The sequence below is a fragment of the Lissotriton vulgaris genome, chromosome 12 (assembly GCF_964263255.1).
Source record: "Lissotriton vulgaris chromosome 12, aLisVul1.2, whole genome shotgun sequence".
Classification (NCBI taxonomy): domain Eukaryota; kingdom Metazoa; phylum Chordata; class Amphibia; order Caudata; family Salamandridae; genus Lissotriton; species Lissotriton vulgaris.
Genome location: NC_141700.1, coordinates 737,860,106 through 737,880,926, shown reverse-complemented (window position 1 = coordinate 737,880,926; position 20,821 = coordinate 737,860,106). Strand labels below are relative to the sequence as shown.

The 20,821-nt window shown below is 42.4% G+C and overlaps 1 protein-coding gene across 1 annotated transcript in view; it reads right to left on the bottom strand.

Moving 5' to 3' along the window:
- The window catches only part of LOC147678460 (extracellular calcium-sensing receptor-like), a 79,401-nt gene that overhangs the window by 54,526 nt on the left and 4,054 nt on the right, over positions 1 to 20,821 (bottom strand). Inside the window, exons 2-4 of the mRNA XM_086945643.1 lie at positions 8,348 to 8,597; positions 6,649 to 6,940; positions 796 to 1,638 (exon numbers count right to left, since the gene is read on the bottom strand). Of these exons, the coding sequence (XP_086801769.1) occupies positions 796 to 1,638; positions 6,649 to 6,940; positions 8,348 to 8,597 (1,385 nt within the window). The remainder of the gene's footprint in view (positions 1 to 795; positions 1,639 to 6,648; positions 6,941 to 8,347; positions 8,598 to 20,821) is intronic.

The window sequence follows — 20,821 nt, the reverse complement described above, 5'->3', positions numbered from 1 at the left end:
AGAGCCAACTGTACGTTTTACCTATAAAAGTCATGGACTACTGAACCAGAGACAGTTGCATGTTAGACTGGTTTCTCTGGCAGTCGTGTAGGGTGGGGGAAAAACTTACACTTAATGAAGAGGCCATTGAAAATACAACAAGTGAGATCTAATTCCCATGCCATGAGGGCTGTGGCCCAGTAAATCACAACCCAGGCTAGATTAATGGAAATTTCTTAGACAGTCAGTTTGTTAGGAGGGTGTGTTTTAGGGTGAGTTAAATGCTGCAGCTGGACCCTTACACATTTCCTGCTATAACTAGTGCCTGGACATCATAGCATGTGAGAGCATGTTTCCTTCCACCAGAGACATGTGTAAATGACTTTGGCACTTCTGCTTTGATGAGTGCATGTTCAACAAAACATAGCATATGACACCTGCAAGAGTGTCAACTTAATATACTAAAAACATTGGTAATATACATTTTCTAAAATTATTAATATCCTTCAATTTTTGTGATTTTCATAATGAAATTACTTGCCAACTGAAATATTATTGTTATACTGTAGGTTTAAATCATTCGGCTGAAATAACACTTCTGGAGGGAATTCAGTCATCACTGATTTCAGATACACCTAGTGACGGAAGAACCTCTCTTCAGACAATAGATTACCTGTAAACAATACAGCTGGCAACAACTACTATTGTTTTTATTTATGTAACATATGTGAAGAGAGAATTGTCTGTCATATTGAAAGGAGTTTACAAGAGAAGACTTATTACAGCTAAATGGAAAGGACATGAAGCACAACATACCTGCCATGGCTTAAAATCCTTAAGCTTAGCACATCCTTTGAAGGTAAAAGGTCCCTGCCCAGGTGTACAGGACAGCATGTTCTTTAAAGTATATGCCGCAGCATACACTGCATTGTAAACAACAGAGAAAATTCTTACATCTGGCTCATTCTGGTATTTGTTTTTGAATTTCAATAGTTTCTCATCACCCGTGCATACTGGCGAATCTTCTGTAAGTTGTGCACTTGCAAGGGTTAGGTTAGAGCCTGGAGTTTTCCACTTACATCCCATTGCCTGCTCCCAGAATGACTTCACAAAATTATCTTTTGGATAGTTGGAAGGATGGAGTTTCAGAAGGAACTCTTCAAACCCTGGAATTGCTCCTCCATGAACAGTGAAGCCGATTGTGTCAGTCATTATGTTGGCAAATTCATTGTTTGGAAAATTGGAGGCTGTCGACCACCCATCGCTGGCAATCCACACTTTACCTGTGATGTTTTGTATGGACAGTGCTCTTATAACTGGCAGCAAATGGAAACTGTAACAAAAAGTAAGTATAACATTGACTGTAGACCTCACAATTGTCTCCACAATATGGGTGATTTTTGTTGTTGATGGATCAGTGGGTAGTGATTTATGGAAGGCAACACAGATTCCATATTTTAGAAGTTCCTCCTTTAAACTCTGAGAGCCTAACCTTCCATAGTCATCTTCATTGGACAGAATCCCCACCCAGGTCCAGCTAAAGTGTACAATGAGCCTGGCCATTCCAATGGCTTGGCTGTCATCACTAGGGATTGTTCGGAAAAAAGAAGGGAACTCATGTTTGTTGTTGAGCAGAGGACTCGTTGAATAATAACTGACCTGAAATAAGAACATAAACCTATATTAGAAAGTCTACAATTGTTCCTAGTTCCAGCCATCCCCTCTTCAATCAGATAAATATGTTTTTCCTGGATACTCTCTAGCAGGCCTCACACCAGTTTTGACTTGATACCTATAACTAAATAATGCGTATGTTTCTAAAGCATTTTAATGATGGTTTAACTGAAAATGTACTATAGTTAGTGTTCTTTCACATTGAGCAACTGCCATAGTTGTTTTTGTTTATATTAAAAAGGAGATTGAACCAATATTCCAGTTAAAATAAAGTCTGTGTGGTCCCTTTCTAATGAGAGATCAATAGATATCTGCACATATAGTGCTTAGCTTCAGTACATCATCATTTTTACTGTATTGGTCTCAAGGATGTCTATTCAACAAACTGACAAAGGGAATGAAGCTGTCATCATACAATTGAATCCCAATTACATAACACAGTTGACCCATCTTTGGAATCTTAAACCCAGCAAACAGAGAGATTTCAAAAGCAAGCTAGTCTTAGCCGTTACTTCCCCTAGTTACACCAAATTGAATTCCATCTGTGTTTTTAAATTGTGAAGCGCCCTATTGAAAGTTGGTTTGGGTGGAATTCCAATGACGTGTATCAATTTGAGGTGTCTAAGGGTTATCTTCATATAGTGGTGCTGTATAGAACACACTGGTTGGGACAATTAATATGTTGCCTGATGAACTACCTATGGGGACACCTATTCTTGAGACAGCTTGTCCTTATGTGAAGGACTAGAAGTTCACATCCTCCGAATTTCTTTCCTAGCTAGTGCAGAGGAGGCAAACATTTTAGCCTCTGTGCAGAGGGAGAAAATCTTAATTTTCAAAAATAAATTAAGGGTATTGAATCATGAGATTACTTTTTTATCAGTGTGACAAGCAGAAGTCACAGTGCCCTGGTGTCACACTGATTGAAAGGGAATACAGTTGGAGTCATTAGGCAGCGGCAGCTTACGATTAGATTAGTGGTTGTGGGGCATATCTCAGCCACTGAGTGGCAATGAAAGTAGCAGACGTACAACTGGAAAGGGGTTAAAATCGACTTTCCAATTGTATTTCTCCCTACTGGGTACCTGCTCGGGGTTTTCCTCACAAGGGCAATTCCTAAGATTGGATCCACCCACTAGCCAGTTGGGGGCAGACATGGGCAAGTACCCCCCTAAAAAATGACATTCACCCTTTCTGTCTACTCTGTGAAGTGTGAAGGGTGATTGGGTAGGCTAAACATAATAAGTTTCCTCCAAAACAAAAAAAATCTACACACCAGGGAATATTTTGTAACTTCAAATAATGGGATGGGGAGGCCTGCCCTGGCTTGGGATGTCTTCCCACAACAAAAGGTCCAAATAGTCTTTCTGCTACCCTGACAGGGCTGATTGATGGTTTAACCCCAATCTGCCATCCTTCAGGGTGCAGAAAACCAACTCAAACCGCAAGGAAGATTTCATGCAAAAATTGAATATGGTGAGGCGTCCTTCCCTGGCAAAGGGCCTCAAGGCTGCAACATTCTTACTGTCCCTCTGGTTGCATTATGGAGGGAAGAGTAGATAGAAAGCCTACTTTAGACAAGATATGATGTCTTGTAAAAAAAATCATGGGGTAGGGCAGCAGGATACCATACCTTGCCCCCACCCCTAAAGAGCCCAGTAAACTTTCTTCCATCCCGAGGGCCAGATTGGGTGGGGGGGTTACTGCAATCTGCCCCTTCCAAGAAGGAGGCTGAAAGCCTACTTGAAATCAAGTATTATGTTAAACAAAATTGGTTGGTAGTGGTCAACCTGTCATCAGACCTGGCCCTCACCCTTAAGGATCCAAAAGTCTTTCAGGCTCAATGGAGGGGAGTGTACCCAAAATCTTCCATCCAAGGAGGGAAGTCCCACCTCCTTGCACTCTCCGTGGTGTTTTCCCAGATTTCAGGGTTTGGTAAGTTTTCCTGGGACGCTGTAGAGCCCAGGTCCAAATACGGCAGATACTCACATCTCTATAATGGTACCATTTGTATCAGGAGAAGTATGGGAACACAGAATAGTAGAAAATGTGTTATTTTTTTAATTTCTCTCCATTTTTGACCTTCAAATGTATGCCAGTAGGCAAGAAAGAATCACTTGGTTGTGTGGATAAACCCAAATTAGGAGTTGTGCAAATATCCACTGTTCCTAATCTAAGCATAATACCCATTTTCCATTCATTAGATTTTAGCATATGAATTGATGTGTGAACTGTACACAGTGAAAAATCATACTTTACAAGCTGTAGCTCAATTGTTGACTCTGCCTGCTCTTTGTTCCATTGCACGGACGTCGATTGATCAGAGGGGTAATTTATTCTGTAGTTTTGTGGACTTCCGTGCTGCATTCGATCTGGTGGACAGGGAGCAGCTGTGGTCAACATTGGTAGGGTATGAAATACATGATGATTTACTATCCCTGATCCAAGCATTGCATACAGAAAATTGGGCTCAGATAATCATGGATGAGGAGGGAGGATTAACTGAGAGGATCCCAATTGGAAATGGATTGAGGCAGGGATGTGTACTTGCCCCCCTACTGTTCTCCCTGTTCTTGGCCGATTTACCCCTAAAATTAAGAGAGGTTAGAGGGGCGAGTCCGAAATTGGGAGGAAATCAGATACCGTGCCTACTATATGCTGATGATTTGGTGATTATGGACCAGACGGAGATAGGCCTTCAGAGAAAATTAAACAGGTTTAAAGAATACTGCATAACAAAAAAATTGGTAGTGAACATGGAGAAGACAAAAATGTTATGTATCGGAAGGAGAAAAATGAAGTTCTCATGGTATCTTGGTACAGATTTGCTTGAGAGGGTAACAGATTATAGATATCTGGCAATGTGGTTCACTAGTACCCTGAAATGGTATACACAGTTGCAAGCTTTAAAAATGAGGGCATCGGCCTCTGTGAAAGGCCTAAAAAGATTTAATAGTACCTATGGAGAAATGTCAGATAGGCCGGTCATAAAAGCCTACCAAGCAATGGTCCCTCCACAATTTCTGTACGGAGCTGAGGTACCTTACTTAAGCGGTAAGAACTCCTGGGATAAAGAGGAGGGAAATATACTAAAAAGTTTGTTCTTGCTGCCTCAATTATCAATGGTACAGGCTGCAAGACTTGAGGTGGGAATTACCTCCTGGGCTATAACTGCCTGTATGGCCCTAGTACGTTTCTGGCAGCGCTTAGGAGCAAGGGAGTCTCTTAAAATCTCCCAATGGGCTAAAGTGGAAATTGCCATTAGCGAGCTGCCCTGGGCGAAAGAGACAAGCACATCAATAAGCGAAGCATATGGGGTGCTCGGTTTGAAGTATGCCCGCAGCAAGATCATGTGACAATAGGCAAGAAGAAATTGAGGATTCTGGGATTTGATATGTCTCGTATTTATGATCTGGAATACATCCCACGAAAAACCTCGGTGACCCACATGACACTGGCTTGGGAGAATGATCAACATTTTCCCTATGTGACCGGCTACCTGGTTACCGTTTAAGGCGGGAAGTTTTAAAAATGTGAATTGGGTTAAACCCATGTTATGCAAACAATGGGGTTCGAAACCTTATGAGAGATTGTAATGCTAGATGTACTTGTATATTAGGTACCCCCTGTGATATTTTACACATTTTACTAGATTGTATGAAGTTTTTAGACATATGAAGGGAAATGTTATGCCCGATTTTTAAAAAATATAGGATCAGGAATAGGATGCAAGCTGTTAACCTTTTGGTGGAAATGGGGAACTTTGATATAGCCTGTGCTATGGGGAAATATATGAATAAAGTCAAAGTGTTCCTCAAGTGCACAGAGTAAGCATTGTAAGTGCTCCCCTTAGGCTTACACAAGGTTGAGCTACCATGGGATTACAGTATTGCTTGTCATATATATGAAGGATTTGATGTGCATATATATGAATTAATCGATTTTAATAATTTAGAAAAATATAACACTCCTATTTTAAAGAGAAAGCTAATTTATGTGTGTTGAGGTGTGCAATATCTTTTTATGATACCGCCGAGTTTATGTTTTTTTAATGTTATGATAAGAGGTAAATTGTATACTTTTATCGTTGTAACAAACCAAATAAAGTTTTGTTGGACTGACTGACTGAATCTGCATGTTGCAGGTTTTTGGACAACCATCAACACCACATACAGCAACCAGAAGAGTCTGAAGGATGCAACAGTATATTTCTTTTGTACATTTTCCATCACTGCAAAACAATAGAGGTGCAAATATCATCACTATTTCCATGTTTTCCAATTTATTTTCATTTTTTTTATTTCAGTGATTAGTTTATTTGGAAAAAAAACATTAGTAATATACACAAATTGCCATCTGCTAAATTTGGAATTTTCACTACTTTTCAGAAATGTATTGCTTTCTTAGTTCACCCATGGGTTACATACCTGTTTTCACCATACATTACAAGTAGGTAAAAACCACAAAACAAATTAGGAAAAATCCACTGCCAGTTAGAAAAATGCAAATATTTGGTGCAAAGTGTTTATTGTTAACAACTCTGCTTGTTCCTGAAAGCTGGGAAGAGGGTGCTCTTAGCACAGCATACCTTGTGTTTTTAGAAAGAAATATACCTTTTCACGCATAGCACTCTTTTTCTATAAAAAAAAACACCAAAGGTTCCTTATATTTCTATGATTTTTTAAATGTTTTTTTAAAGAAAATCCACACACCCTGGATATCTTTGGAATCTCCAAGATGTGGGGAAAAGGGAAGCAAATTTGGCCTGATACACCTTTTGTGGAAAAAAGGTATATAGGCTGATACCTTAAGTGGCAAATGCCTCAAACATCAATAACAAGTCTTAGCATGGGGTATTGGGTGTGGGAAGCTTTATAGGTGAACAGGTTAAATCAATGTTTATATCAAGTAGTCCCATGTCTGTTTAACTATGCATTTCATTTTTTGCTAAAGGAATATCAATATTAATTTGGGAAAAAAGAAGCCCACTCTCACCTGGGGATATCTGTAAAGTCCTAAAAGTCTTGCAACAGCCATTGAAACAGTAGAACTCTCCTCTCCAATGACTGCTGCCAGGGGTGACTGGTTTCTGCATTGATAGTTCAGGATTGGTCTTTCTTCACCTGTCATCATACGCATGCTGCTCTCAATAGCTTTCCTGGCCCATAAGCATGTGTCGTAGATGAGGAAACCGAGGGAAATATTGGGAAGAATGGTTTGCTCCCGATTAATTTCGTCAATGGCGAACACCATGGCTTGAACACAGCCGTAGGCAGTGACACTGAAACTGGAGAGAGATCACAAGAAAGCTTTTTGTTTTTCTGTTGATGGCATTATTTTACATAACCTAGCCTCACAGAGGTAGAATCGTCAACTCATCAATTTGGTGTCACATTTTATATTGTGTATACTAAATTCTCTATGCATCTCACTGATGAGGCTCAAGAAGGCCAAAACCAGTCTAGATCTTCAAAAGGATTATGAGGCTTATTTATGAGCCCTTGCGTCACTTTTGGGCCGCCGGTGCGTCACTTTTTGTGACGCATCATCGGCGCAAAAAATGTCCCATGTTACGTCATATTTACAAAGTGACGCATCTAGGTAGATGCGTCACTTTGTAAACCCTTGCGCCACATTATACCTGCGCAAGGTATAATGGGGCAGATTTACAACAAAGTAACGCAGCACAGTGCAGCAAGTCATTTTGCTTCGCCGCACAAACTGCAGCCATGCGCCGGAGCAGGCACCCTTGCACCATGGTGCAAGGATGCCTGCGTCGTGGAAAGATTGTTTTTGTGCAGGAAGGGACACCTTCCTGCCCAAAAACAATCACAAGAGGCTTTTTCCTCTTTCAATGTGTGCTGTAGAATGCAGCACGCGTTGAAAGAGGAAAAACAAGGAGAAATGTTTAGCGCCCCGCTACGCCACCTCTATGGTGGCGTAGCATTCACACGCATATTCAGATTCACGATTTCTCGTAAATCTGGAGATGTGTCTTGTTCCATGGGTGTTGCGTGGGAACACCCACAGCAACACCCTTGGAAAGCCCCTACCACGCACAGTGCTTGGTGTGAAGGGACCTTATTTACAAGGAGTGGAAAATTCACGCAGGGTGGCTTTTCCTATCCTTGTAAATATGGAGGAGCCCTCTGCGCCAAACAGTACGTCACAAAAAGTGATGTAGTGGTGGCGCAGGGGGCTTGTAAATCTACCCCAATGTATGCAGGGTCGGCATTCTGACGCAAGTATGCCGCCTAGAAGTGACACAGTGAAATATATGAGATTTCAGTGCGTCACTTCTAGGACGCAAATGCGTCAATAACTTATGCCTGCCTCACAGCAGGGACTTGCCCATGTAAAATGACCCATTGCTGAAGTTGCGTCACTTGTGTGACACACTCCAGCAGTGCGTAATTTTTGCGCCTACACATACTTCAGAAATACTGACGTATCTGTAACTCCTTGCGACATGATGCGCCATACTGTAAATATGACGCATTATTGGTGTCGCAAGGAGGGCGCAATAAAAAGTGATGCATCGCCGTTTTCACACAGTGTTGCATCACTTTTCATAAATGAGGCTCTATATTTTGATACTGACATGGACTCTTAGTTCTACCTAGGTTCTTCAAATGTATTGAAGCACTGGATGTGGAGTTGTATCCCTGTGATAAAAAGATAAATAGCTACTTACTTTTTGCAAGGTAGGGGTGGGTGGATCTGTGTGAAATCATTCTTGACTTCTGCTGAGATAAGCCTCACACGCAGCACTCCTCCAATCAGAAGGTCTCCTTTCTGTTGAAACCCTGCTTCTTCTTGGCTGGAGATTAAAAAGTTCTCTAAATTTGCTCCATGGGAAGCAGGTACTAGTAGAAAAACTAGGATTAAAGGCATCATGGGTGACAGCAGCAGTCCAGGTTTTTCAATCATACACACATTAGGATCTATTTGATAGAAAAAAAGATTTTTTTAAATCAATTGGAAAACCTTGAAGTAAAAGACCTAAATAATCTTTGACAGGAGATTAAGAAAAGTGTCCGATGTCCGCAGTCAGGACTGATCTTCTGTAGCACATGTGCACGTGTTTATTGAGAATAAGTCTGATTCAAAAAATATGTTGTGCATCTTGAGGTTACTAGGGACCTGATTACAGTTTGGCAATTAATTCTGTCATGTGTGCAAAGCCCTGTTTATGCCTGCAACAGAATTATGAGTTTGGGTTGAAATTTAATAGGGGAAAACATACGGGGCAGATATACGAGCCCCGTGCGACCCATTTGCGCCGCCGCTGAGTCCCTTATGTGACGCACAGGCGTCGTAAAGCAAGTGCCACGCTGCAACAGATTTACAACATGATGCATCTAGGGAGATGCAGCCCGCTGTAAACCCCTACGCCACATTATACCTTTGTCGGGTGTAATGTGGGTGTACCGTTGCAGTGTGGGCGTTCTGTCGCAGAAAAGCCTCGGAAAAGTATCTGAGTGACATATACAAGATATCACTCAGTCACTTTTCCGTTGCCGCTTTGTCAAAACCTTGCGTCTGCTTGGCATAAGGTGTAACACCGAATGTGAAAGATATGCCGGTTTGGAACAGTGCTGGAGTTGCATCGTGCCCGTGACACTATTCCAGCACTGCGCCAACCTTATTCCGGCAGATACAACACACATCTGCCTATCCTTGCACCACGGGGCTCCGCATTGTAAATGCAAAACCAAAGGGGATGATGGACAGAGTGTTCAACATTGCAAGCACTCACCCCCAGTCAACTGATCTGAGTTTAATCCATCATCATTGTTAAGCTCACCCCGCTACCCCTGTTCAGACATGATAATATGCAAATCAGTCTGACCCTGTGCCTCATGGGACCGGTTTCTGGCTAATCAGCTGTCATCAGCCAGGCTAGCTTGAAAACAGTGGCAAAGTGAGCAAGGGACCCACTGCCAACTTAGGACAAACAAAGCAAAACCAAAAATGGATGATGGACGGAGTGCTGAACATTGCAAGCACTCACCCCCAGTCAACTGATCTGGGTTTAATCTATCATCACTGTTGAGGGTTATGAACCCCAAACCGGTCCCAGGATGCTTGTTTCTGGTCCAGGGAAGACATGGCTTGGCAGTTGGGGCTGGACTGTTCCCATGAGGCACAGGGTCAGACTGATTTGCATATGGCCATGTCTGGACTGTGGTGGCGGAGTGAGCTAAAGAATGATGATGGATTAAACCCAGATCAGTTGACTAGGGGTGAGTATTTGCAATGCTCAACACTCCATCCATCATCCCCTTTGGTTTTGCTAATTTTGCCCTAAGTCGGCAGGGTATGCCTAGACGTGGGTCCCTTGCTCACTTTGCCACTGGATTCAAGTTAGCCTGGCTGATGAGGGTTATGAACCAGAAACCGGTCCCAGGATGTTTGTTTCCCAGTTCGGGCTGGACTGTTCTCATTAGGGACTGGGTCAGCCTGATTTGCATATGGCCATGTCTGTACTGGGGTGGCAGAGTGAGCTAAAAAATGATGATGGATTAAACCCATATCAGTTGATTGGGGGTGAATGCTTGCAATGTTCAACACTCCATCCATCATACGCTTTGGTTTTGCTAATTTTGCCCTAAGTTGGCAGGGTATGCCCAGACGTGAGTCCCTTGCTCACTTTGCCACTGGATTCAAGATAGCCTGGCTGATGAGGGTTATGATCCTGAAACCGGTCACAGAATGCTTGTTTCCGGTCTAGGGAAGACATGGCTTAGCAGTTCGGGCTGGAATTGTTCCCATGAGGCACAGGGTTAGACTGATTTGCTTATGTCCATGTCTGACCTGGGGTGGCGGAGTGAGCTAAAAAATGATGATGGTTTAAACCCAGATCAGTTGACTCGGGGTGAGTGCTTGCAATGTTCAACACTCCATCCATCATCCCCTTTGGTTGTGCCGCATTGTAAATACGGCGCATCCGTGGTGGCACAAGGGTGGTTTTGTGTGTCGCAAGTTTACTGGGGCATCCCTGCTGATTTGCAGAGATGCGCCAGTCCTTGTAGATCTGCCCCATGGTATTTACTGTGTCATGCAGATTTTGGTGTGTTAAACGACAAAACCTGCATGTTGTTTCCCCAAAACTCAAAATAAGTGTTATTTATCACTCCCAATAAATATGTGCCTCGCAGTATCATTATTTATCAGGGACAATGAATAAAGCCTCAACTTCAAGCCCTTTCAATCAGGCTTTTAGTGTGCAAACATTTTAATTTACGGTTAGAATTTCCAAATTCACTAGATCGGGATTTGCGTAATTTCGCACCCCTAATTTTATATACAGCTTTGGTCACATTTCTGACACTCTCACTTGGGTAGCTTTTATTCATGAAGTATCAGCAGTTTTGTAAAGTGCTTCCAGTTGTCTTTCAGTTACTTCAAAGAGCTATTTTTGGACCTATGAATATGAATGCAGGAAGATTACAACTCAGGTCTGTAATTTGTGTGGGTTTTAAAGCTTGCTCCTGGGGTATTTTGTAGCTCATCTGACCATTAGAGCAGGCCTTAAAATTTATTAGGGTCATCATCACAGTCCAGTCAGAAACCTTTTTCCAACAAATCACATTTTTCAGGTATGTTAACATTGAGAAAGTCATCCTTTTGACCCTAAACACCCCTATTTTTTTGCTTGTTACTGGTGGTAACTGACTGTACCCTGAACACTGCTTACCATACCCAGGGATAGTGCTCCGCCTTAAAGGTATATGGTGGTTAGATATAATTAATATTGGCAATGACAGACCTCTGTAAGTCCCTAGTATATAATAAGGCAAGGAGGTTTAGCGGACAATAGATGCTATCATTTTAAAAGCCAGTCCTGCTTGAAGGTTGCTTTTAAATTGTAATTATATGCAAATTCAACTTTGGAATTAAAGGTACTTCCAAAGTAGTAATCTACCTTAGTTTTATATATAAGTCACCCCTGAGGTCTTCCCTAGGAACCCCTGGGGTAGGGTGCCATGTACGTATAAGCATAGGCATTATAAAAGATGTTTTATAGGCCCTGGTGAGGGGAAAACGGGCAATTACATATTTCCCTGCTGCGGTGTTGTTGGCTCTGCTCAGTACAGATTTGTCCCGATCTCCGCTTCTCTTTGCCCGAATATGTCCGTTCCACGACCGGGTCTCTCTAAGGAGGTTCCGAAGCAATTGGTGAAAGTTTCATCGATATATACAGCTGATTACTGGATGGGATTCGTCTCGAACTGGCTCGGAAGACCAGAGCCTCTCAGCTACACGGCCATTTCGCTCCATGGCCACACCCAAGCTATTTTTATAAATTGGTGTTGGATTTGAATGTGTGTTTTATCTTACTTATTCAATGTATTGGTGTTTTTAAATGCTTAACACGCCTGTCTGTTTGTTGCCAGCTACCAAGAGTTGTAGAAGGTAATAATTGATTGACACCTCGACTGTACCTTTTATAGTTTTTGTTGCCTTATTTCTAGTGGTAGGTCCCTATTATCACAACTAATACACCACTTTTCAATATTAACTTCATTAGTTCAATTGAGCTAAAACAAGACTACAATACCCAGAATGCATTAGGCTATCACACAAAAGTGCAGGACTGGAAACTGTGTCCGAAATGTCCTATAGGGAGGCGGACATCCTGTAATGCACAGATTTCTGTCTTTCACAAAATGTGTGATCCGAGCCCACAGAATTTGCTAACAACTGGGTAATTGAGCATGTTAATTCCCTGCCCTAGTATGCTAAGTAGACACTGCATGACTTTGGCGTTTGCTCTTGATTACTCTTTTCTATTTGTCCCACAGTGTTGTTGGGAACACATTCATGTTCCCAACAACACTGTGCTTTAATTTCTCTTTGACCTTGGTAAGGATGGCATAACTGATTCAGAAGGCACGCTGTCTTACATGAAGATAGGTTTGTCTTAGTGCAGCATGCGCAGGGATGGAACTAGACTCAAAATGTGTGATATGGGACAAGTGGAGGTGAGTACTTCTAACAGTGAAGCTTGAGGCATATTCTGAATTTGAGAAAATTGTTCAGAGTGTGGTGGGCTCTTCCCTGTTAAGGCGGAATAACTATAATTGGGAATTATCCATGGTTATTTGGTGAACAATGTCTTAACTCCCTTCACAAGACGTTTAGGCTTATGAAATTGTAGGAAAATGATGGTGAGTGTTAGTTTCTTGACAATGAAACAATCAATGAAAATGATGCCTTGGTAATACAGTGGGCCACTTGCATCACCTTAAACGGGCTTTAAAAAATTACTCTTAAAAGATAGCAGGGTATCTTCCCTGTTGCAGGGATTCTGTGCAATCACAGCACTATACTTGGGATTATGGGAACTTAGAATGCAGGGACTGAGTTATCCTACCACCTTAGCACCTATGAACCTGGGACCGAGGAGCTATAGTTTCTCTCTTGCCCTCCTACTCACTCACAGAGGAACAGTTGATTAGACACCCCAGAACACAACACTCCTGACTCTCTCAGGAATCGTAGTTGCAAGCAGTAGCGGCTCGTGGAGGTAGTGCCGAGGGGCGGTGGGGCGGGGCGGGGCAGGGGAGGGGCACAGTGGGGTTAGTAAACTCTGGCCCACAGTCGACCGAAGTAATGAAAACGACGCTAATGGTTGCAAGACACACCCTTTCACTCACGTTCTTGCACTCATTCACAATAAGATCTGACAGAGACGCAAATGAGTGTTAAATATTTATATTGACTAACGTGCTCTAATATGCAGTATGCGTTCCATAATCAGTAGAAAAATGCCTAACCCAAATATGATCAGCATAGCAAGTAGCACTTAAATCCTAAAAGAAGCTGTCATTATGAATGATGCGGTACCAAAGGCAGTTCGGGCTGGACTGTTCCCATGAGGCACAGGGTCAGACTAATTTGCATATGGCCATGTCTGAACTGGGGTAGCGGAGTGAGCTAAAGAATGATGATGGATTAAACCCAGGTTTACCGAGGTTGAGTGCTTGCATTGTTCAAAACTCTGTCCATCATCCCCTTTGGTTTTGCTTTGTCATTATGAATGAAGGATTAGCCTAACCTCACTGTACTCTATGCCAATACACTCTACAACAATGCACTCTACACCACTTCACTCAAAACCAATGCACTCTATGCCACAGCACTTTACGCCAACCTACTCTGCACAACTATTATTTACACCACTTCATTATAGGCCACTGTACTACACTTCAATCTACAACACTCCATGATACTCCACTCTTTGATGCTCTACTCCATTAAACTCTGCTCCACTGACCTTCTCCTCCATTCTATGACACTCCACTCTACAGCACTCTACTCCACTTTGTGCCATTCTACAACACAACTCCAATTTACAGAGCTCTACAAAACTCCCTCTATGCCACTCCATGCCACTTTACTCCACTCAGTTCTATGGCACACTACTCCACTCCACTCTATGCCACTCCACTCTATGATAATCTGATCCACTGCATTCCACTCTGCTCTACAACACTCTACTTGACTCTAAGTCGAACCCTCTATGCCACACAGCTGTACACCCTTCTACTCTGCCACACTTTACTCCCTCCATGGCACTCCACAATCCTGTTTGCTACTCCATGACACTCCACTTCACTTCTCTCCATGCCACTTAACTCTACAGTATGCCACTACGTGCCACTCTACGTCACTCCATAACACACTTTAGTACCCATTAAGTCATGAGCTGTGAGTTTAAAGAAAGGAGGGCACCTTGTAGCCTACAATGATATCCATGTTTGGAATGAATTGCTGTAGTAATAAACATAAAGGACAGAAACAGCACAAAATTGCCAGATCACCTCAAATTATGTCTTCAGGTTGCAGTAGTACAACGCCAATAGCACTTTTTTTGCACAAACTAGAATCACATTTTCCAGTGATGTCAATCGGTGCACTACAAGGCAAACAAGCATTGGCCAAGCCAATTGCTTTGAGGTTGGTATGGCTTGAACACACCTGATTCAACCAAATTGCAAACAACAAACCCATTTGCTATGATATTGCTTGTGTACAGGAGCGGTGGGGAGCATGCAGGCTAACAACAGACTAGCACGAGCCAATATGTAACCTCCTTGATTGTGGGTAGAGGTACTATAGAGAGCAATGTAACTTCCGTTGATTTCAAGAGGCTGGCATGAGTGTGTGAGATGCAGGATAAATATTGGTTATCCTGCCGATCACTGAGAACGGCTTAGAACAGATTATGACGCAAGATCTAATTTGAAGTGTGCCAAAATTATTCATTGTACTTTAGTATTGGCATATTAAAGAACATAGTAACAAGCTTTGTGAGAAAAGCAACGTTCTTACAGGCAGTGGGGAAACAACCCTCCCATCAGTTAGTACATGGTGTGGGAAGTATTAGCAAGAAAATAGGCAGAGTATGGAATACAGATGTGCACTCTATCAGAGGGACGGTGGGAGGGGGGTTGTATGGGAGAGGGGCAATCAAGCAACAATTACTGCTTTTCTTCCTGAAACATATTAAGAACCCCGAGGCCCTCTAAGGAGGATTGCATCTGGAACTGGTCTTTGACTTTGCAATCTGGCAGCATCTAAGAGTGCTTCAAAATCAGAGTTAGCCTGCTGTGTAAGTCAATAGAGTGTAAATAACCGAAGGCCTTCATGGATTCTGAGAAAAGAAAGGAGAGAAGTGGGTGGAGACAAGGAATTAGTAAGGGGGACATAGAGGGAGAAACAATAAGAGGGATAGATGGGGAAGGCAAAGCAGAGATGCAGGAGAAATTGGAAAAGATGTAAGATGGACAGGAGAGGGAGGGATAGGTGAGAAATGAAGGTCACAAGACAACACAGGAAACAAACTGGAAGGAGATATAAGGCGAGGAGCAGATGGAGCAGAGATATGACGTTCTAGATGTTTAATGGCAAACACAAAGCTATAGGGGCTTGCATCAGCACCGCCACCAAATAACAGGCATCTTAGCATACGATTCTACTATAAGATCTTGTCGCCTCCCCCTTTTTTAGCAGACCACGGATTCCTCTCTGTCTCAAAAATCAATCTATGTCACTTCCTGTGATGTCACTTACTGCTGTTTCATTCCTGAAATGTCACTTCCTGTAATGCCACGTCAATTTGCCTTAAGGCCGTGACCACAAAAAAATGCAAAGTTACAACCCAAGGTACAAATCCAAAGGCAAACAAAATTAACTTAAGAGCACTTGATGCATGCATACCCACCCCAGCACAATTCTACCAAAACACTGTACTCACGCAAGATGAAATCCTGTTCAAAGAGCGACAAACTGCACAGCAACAAAAGGTGCATGCTTGCAATCCGATGGAGGCTGTAGCAATCGATGGTTTGAAAAACATGTAACAGGACCACCAGGGTTCCCTGCAGCAGACTTCCTGATGGGTGGGAGGATCAATGACTCCTGGTCGTAATCGCTTTGATGACACGATAGCCTTGGAACCAGATCATGGGGATGAGCTAAAACAATAACCTCTCCAGACCACTTGAAGAGGCACTGTACCACAATGCTTTGCGGTGAGATTGCTCAGACATATAAAGTGCAAGCCTAGTTGGATTCGGGCTACAAATCTCCCTGTGTGTAAAACACACCAGGAAGATGTTCTTCCAATGGAATCTGGTAATGTGTGGCAAGCCCTGGTACTTGGTTGGGTCATGGCCGTAGGGGTGAACTCACCAATGCCACTCAGTGCCTTGAACTATACCTCAAATATCTGGTCCATGTTTAAGGCTGTTCTACTGAAACCTTTCCAGTTCACACAACTAAATGTTCCAGAAACATCTTCCAGGCCTGTCCAGACAGTTGAGTGTCTTACACCTAGAGTACGTCTACACAACGGACACAGCGCACAGGAAGACACAATCGCTCATGTGCTGGTTTCAAACTTTATATAAAGGCTTGGGACTAGGGGAAGTCTCAGGAGATGTTCTCTGCACCTCCCTCAGCATCAGGACCACAAAGTGGTAATGAGGAAATGACTTAACTGAGGCTAATTTGGATAATATGCAGCTATTCTCCTCAAACCATGTGGGAAATATATGTTGTGTAATTGGTTGCAATGTAATCAATGCTGCAGTCATCTAGTGATGGTACAAAAGTGATTCATGAATTCGGAAAAAAAGATGCTATTGAAAGAATTTGCAAGAAAATAAAAGATGCAGCATTTGGTGCGAGCAAACTGTATTTTGAGTGTGGCCTTCGCAGAAAATGGTAATAATTGGTAGTTATATGGGTAGATTATGTAATCCGCATTCGTTGCGCTAATCTTCACAATGATGCTATTAAGCGTCAAGTTCCATTTTTTTATTTGTGTTCATTTTGCTCCATTTTTTAGCAGCAGTCAGTGATGCTTCACAGTAATAAATAGACTTCTTTATAGTTTGTCAATGTGGATAAAATACAGAAATACGTCAATGCCTACCTTCCAGTACACACACGACATATAGACTAAAGGTTTCAGAGTGGTATTGAATATGTGCAACAAAAGGTTAACAAAAACACAAATAGATTTGCAATAGTAACTATAAAGTTACTATTGGCCTTAATTTAAGTAGTACATAGTGTTTGGTCCCCTCCCCCTTGGGTTTTGTGGATGCCCCTATGCGGTACAAAAGGGGGTGGTGATGGACGGAGCATCTGAACCAATCAAACACTCACACCCAGTCAACAGATCTGGGTTTAATCCATCACCGTTCTTTAGTCCACTTTGCCGCCCCAGTTCAGACATGGCCATATGCAAATCAGTCTGACCCTGTGCCTCATGGGAACAGTCCAGCCCGGACTGCCAAGCCATGCCTTCCCTTGACCGGAAACAAGCTTCTGAGGACCGGTTTCTCGCATTACAACCGTCTTCAGACCGGCTTGCTTGAATCCAGTGGCAAAGTGAGCAAGGGACTCACGTCTGAGCATACCATGCCAACTTATGGTGAACAAAGCGGTACAAAAGGGGGTGGTGATGGACGGAGCATCTGAACCAATCAAACACTAACACCCAGTCAACAGATCTGGGTTTAATCCATCACCGTTCTTTAGCTCACTCTGCCACCCCAGTTCAGACATGGCCATATGCAAATCAGTCTGACCCTGTGCCTCATGCTCCGTCCATCACCACTCCCTTTAGTACCATTCACTTTATGGGCAACAGGCGATGCAGAGGTGGGATTGTTACAGATATCCCAGGTTTTGATCTCAGCTATAGACAATGCTATCTTCCCTTGTATCCCTCATGGGCGAGGCAGTGAGCCTTGTGGTGTATGATGCAGGGTTTGGTTGAGAAAGGTGTTGGTGAGGAGACGACTGTTAAATTGTAATAACCCCATTATTTTGATTGTGTTTACAATTGTGTGACTGATTGGTGGGCAGCTCATGAAAATTTGGTTTTCCAAATACCTGCTGTTCTAGCCATTGCTATGCTTCTGCTAATGGTTATTTTTGCTGATGAAATATTTTTCTATCATTGATCTACAATACATTCTTTGGCGGTACTATTTATTTCAATAATAGGTCTTTGTCCTGATTCACGTTGACTGGTAGGAGTCATAGGCTGTGCTGCACTTCTCAGGACTATGCAGAAAGACAGAGCATCTATAGAAATGTTTAAAAGGGTAGTTACTTGCTCATTGTTTCAGACACACAGCAAAGTTGCAGGGACAGTATAGTTCAGTATTATTAGACCTGCCATTGTTGGCATAGTTTTGCCTGACTATTTGCCTCTACCTCCTATGTTTTTGATGCCATGCTAGATTTTGATTTCCTGACTTAGATGCAGTGGGCACTTTGCTGCTGGTCAGTGTCACAGTGCAAGTGCTCTGTGTGTAAATTGATATTATGCTTGGTTCTACCGGATTTGTTTTACCAGTAGTTCCCTAGTAAAGTGCACTGAGCCAAAATTTCTACTGGTGGGCTTGCAGCACTGATTGTGCCACCCACATGAGTAGCCCAGAAAAGGTACCTCAGGCCTGCCACCGCAGTGCCTGCATGCAGTTTGTACATAGGACACCCAATAGGATGTCCAAGGTACCCCCCTGGGCAGGGTGCAGTGTATGTGAAAAATAGGATGTGTACTGGTTTGAGTAACATGTCCTGATTGTAAAAAATTGTCAATTTTGTTTTTTTACTATTGAAAGGCTTTCCTGCCTATAGGACAGAATGGGGAATGCTTTGAACAATTTTACAAGCATATCTTTCCATAGGGATATGATTGAAAATTTGGGGTCTGGTATCCCTGAACTGAGAATTTGAAAACACATCTTTTAGTAAGGATGGTTTTAAAGTCTGTGTTTGAAAATAGCACTTTTAGAAAGTGGCCTTTTTCTTGTTCAACATTTCTGGGTGTCTCTGCCTGATTGTGGATTAACTGTCTGGTTTCAGTGTAACAAAGACTGACAATGTGCATTTGGTGTGGTGTCCTTTTGTGGTGTTTTCATTGTGTTACTGTGAATGTTGGTACAAATACTTTACACATTGCCTTTTGGATAAGCCTGTCTGCTCGTGCCAAGCTACCAAGGGGGTGAGTGGGGATTATCTAAAGCATGTATCTCCCTTACCCTGACCAGAAGGAAGAGTCCCTATTTGGGCAAAGGTACTTACCTCTGCCAATTAGAGACCCCCCATTTCTAACAAATAGTCATTGCATTTAACTTTGATTGGCCAGGAAGTATGCTTTTAAAAGGGGTAAGTATTGTCAGCAGGAGGTTTCCTATTTAGGTCACCTACTGTGGAAGGGGGTAATAGGAGATTAGCTCCTTGGCGAACTAACACATTAAATGAGGTGCATGATGTACATGGGGTGCATGAGCCTTTACCCTGAATGCCTGAAATAGTCCTTTGGGAAACTAACACTTGGGCAACTAACAACTACTTTTCATTGGCTTCTGTGCTTGGTACATATATTGTTGCATGTTGTTTTGTGTTGTAAGTACACAAGATGACTTGTTGTGTGCTTTCTGTCTTTGATGCTACTGCAAGAGTCCTCCTGAACCTTCTAGGGGGAGGTCATGGCGGTGTCTGTCTCCATAAGACAATCGACTGAACTCGTTTTAGCTACTGATCTTACAGTTATGGTACACCATGCTGTGAACATGCCCTTGAATAGACAGAGACACAGCACCTTACCCCTTGAGTCTGACCCTTTTTTCCTGACCCCTCTGTGGCTGGAGTGTTAAGGTACAATCTATGCCCCAACAGAGTTGAAGAACGTCTTTGAAGAACCTGAGACTTCAAGAAAAGGAGCAAGCCAGCAGGCCCTTGGAAAAATTGGGCTCAGTGATGTACAGAGCGGGTCCAGTCCTTCTCACTCCCAGGCAAGAAGCAGCAGACAGAAGCCCAACACAGCAAAGCACGTAACAAATTGGCAGGCCATCCTGCAGCATAGCAATCAGCAAGCAGTAGAGCAACACAGCAAAGCAGTTCTCCCAGGCAGTATGCCCTTCGTTCCAGCAAAGTTCTGAGTTGGTGGTGTCATGGGGAATGTACTTATACCCAGTGTTGCCTTTGTAGTATAGGAGTCACAAATTAACAAGAGCAACCCAATATGTCCACTTGAACTCTGGTATAAACATAGCAACTAAGAACAGGTTTTTACCTGGAACTAGCAAAATATGATTAAACAGAGTTCTGTGCAGACTTAATCTGTATAAAGGAAAATATAATAGAATAGACCTGAATTCTGTAGAAACGTATCTCATTCATAAGCCTGATAAATTTACTAACAACCAGTATACCATCATTTCTTTATCCAATTCAATTTAGCCAAACCAAGGTTTTACTTGAAAAAATATAATAAAATAGGAATCTCATCACATTTATCATGAAGAGAGTAGAGAGAAGATTTAAAGAAGCACCCCAAATGAAAAAAACAGAACCATAAAGAAAAAGAATTGTGACCATTTGAGTGAGCATAACCGTAAATTGGTTTCTCTAAGAGGACAGCCAGTCCTTTTTCAAATAATGAGTCACAAAGAGTAAGTACACAATGTATTTCTTGCACACAACTCTGGTCTGTCTCTTATAATTGTCAACAATGTTTTGACCCTATGATGGATGCTATGGTCTCATCCAGATGGAAGGATAACCTGGGGGACTAAGATGGTAGGAATAAAAAGTGATGGGGCTAGAACAACAGTTTGTAGTTAAATTATAA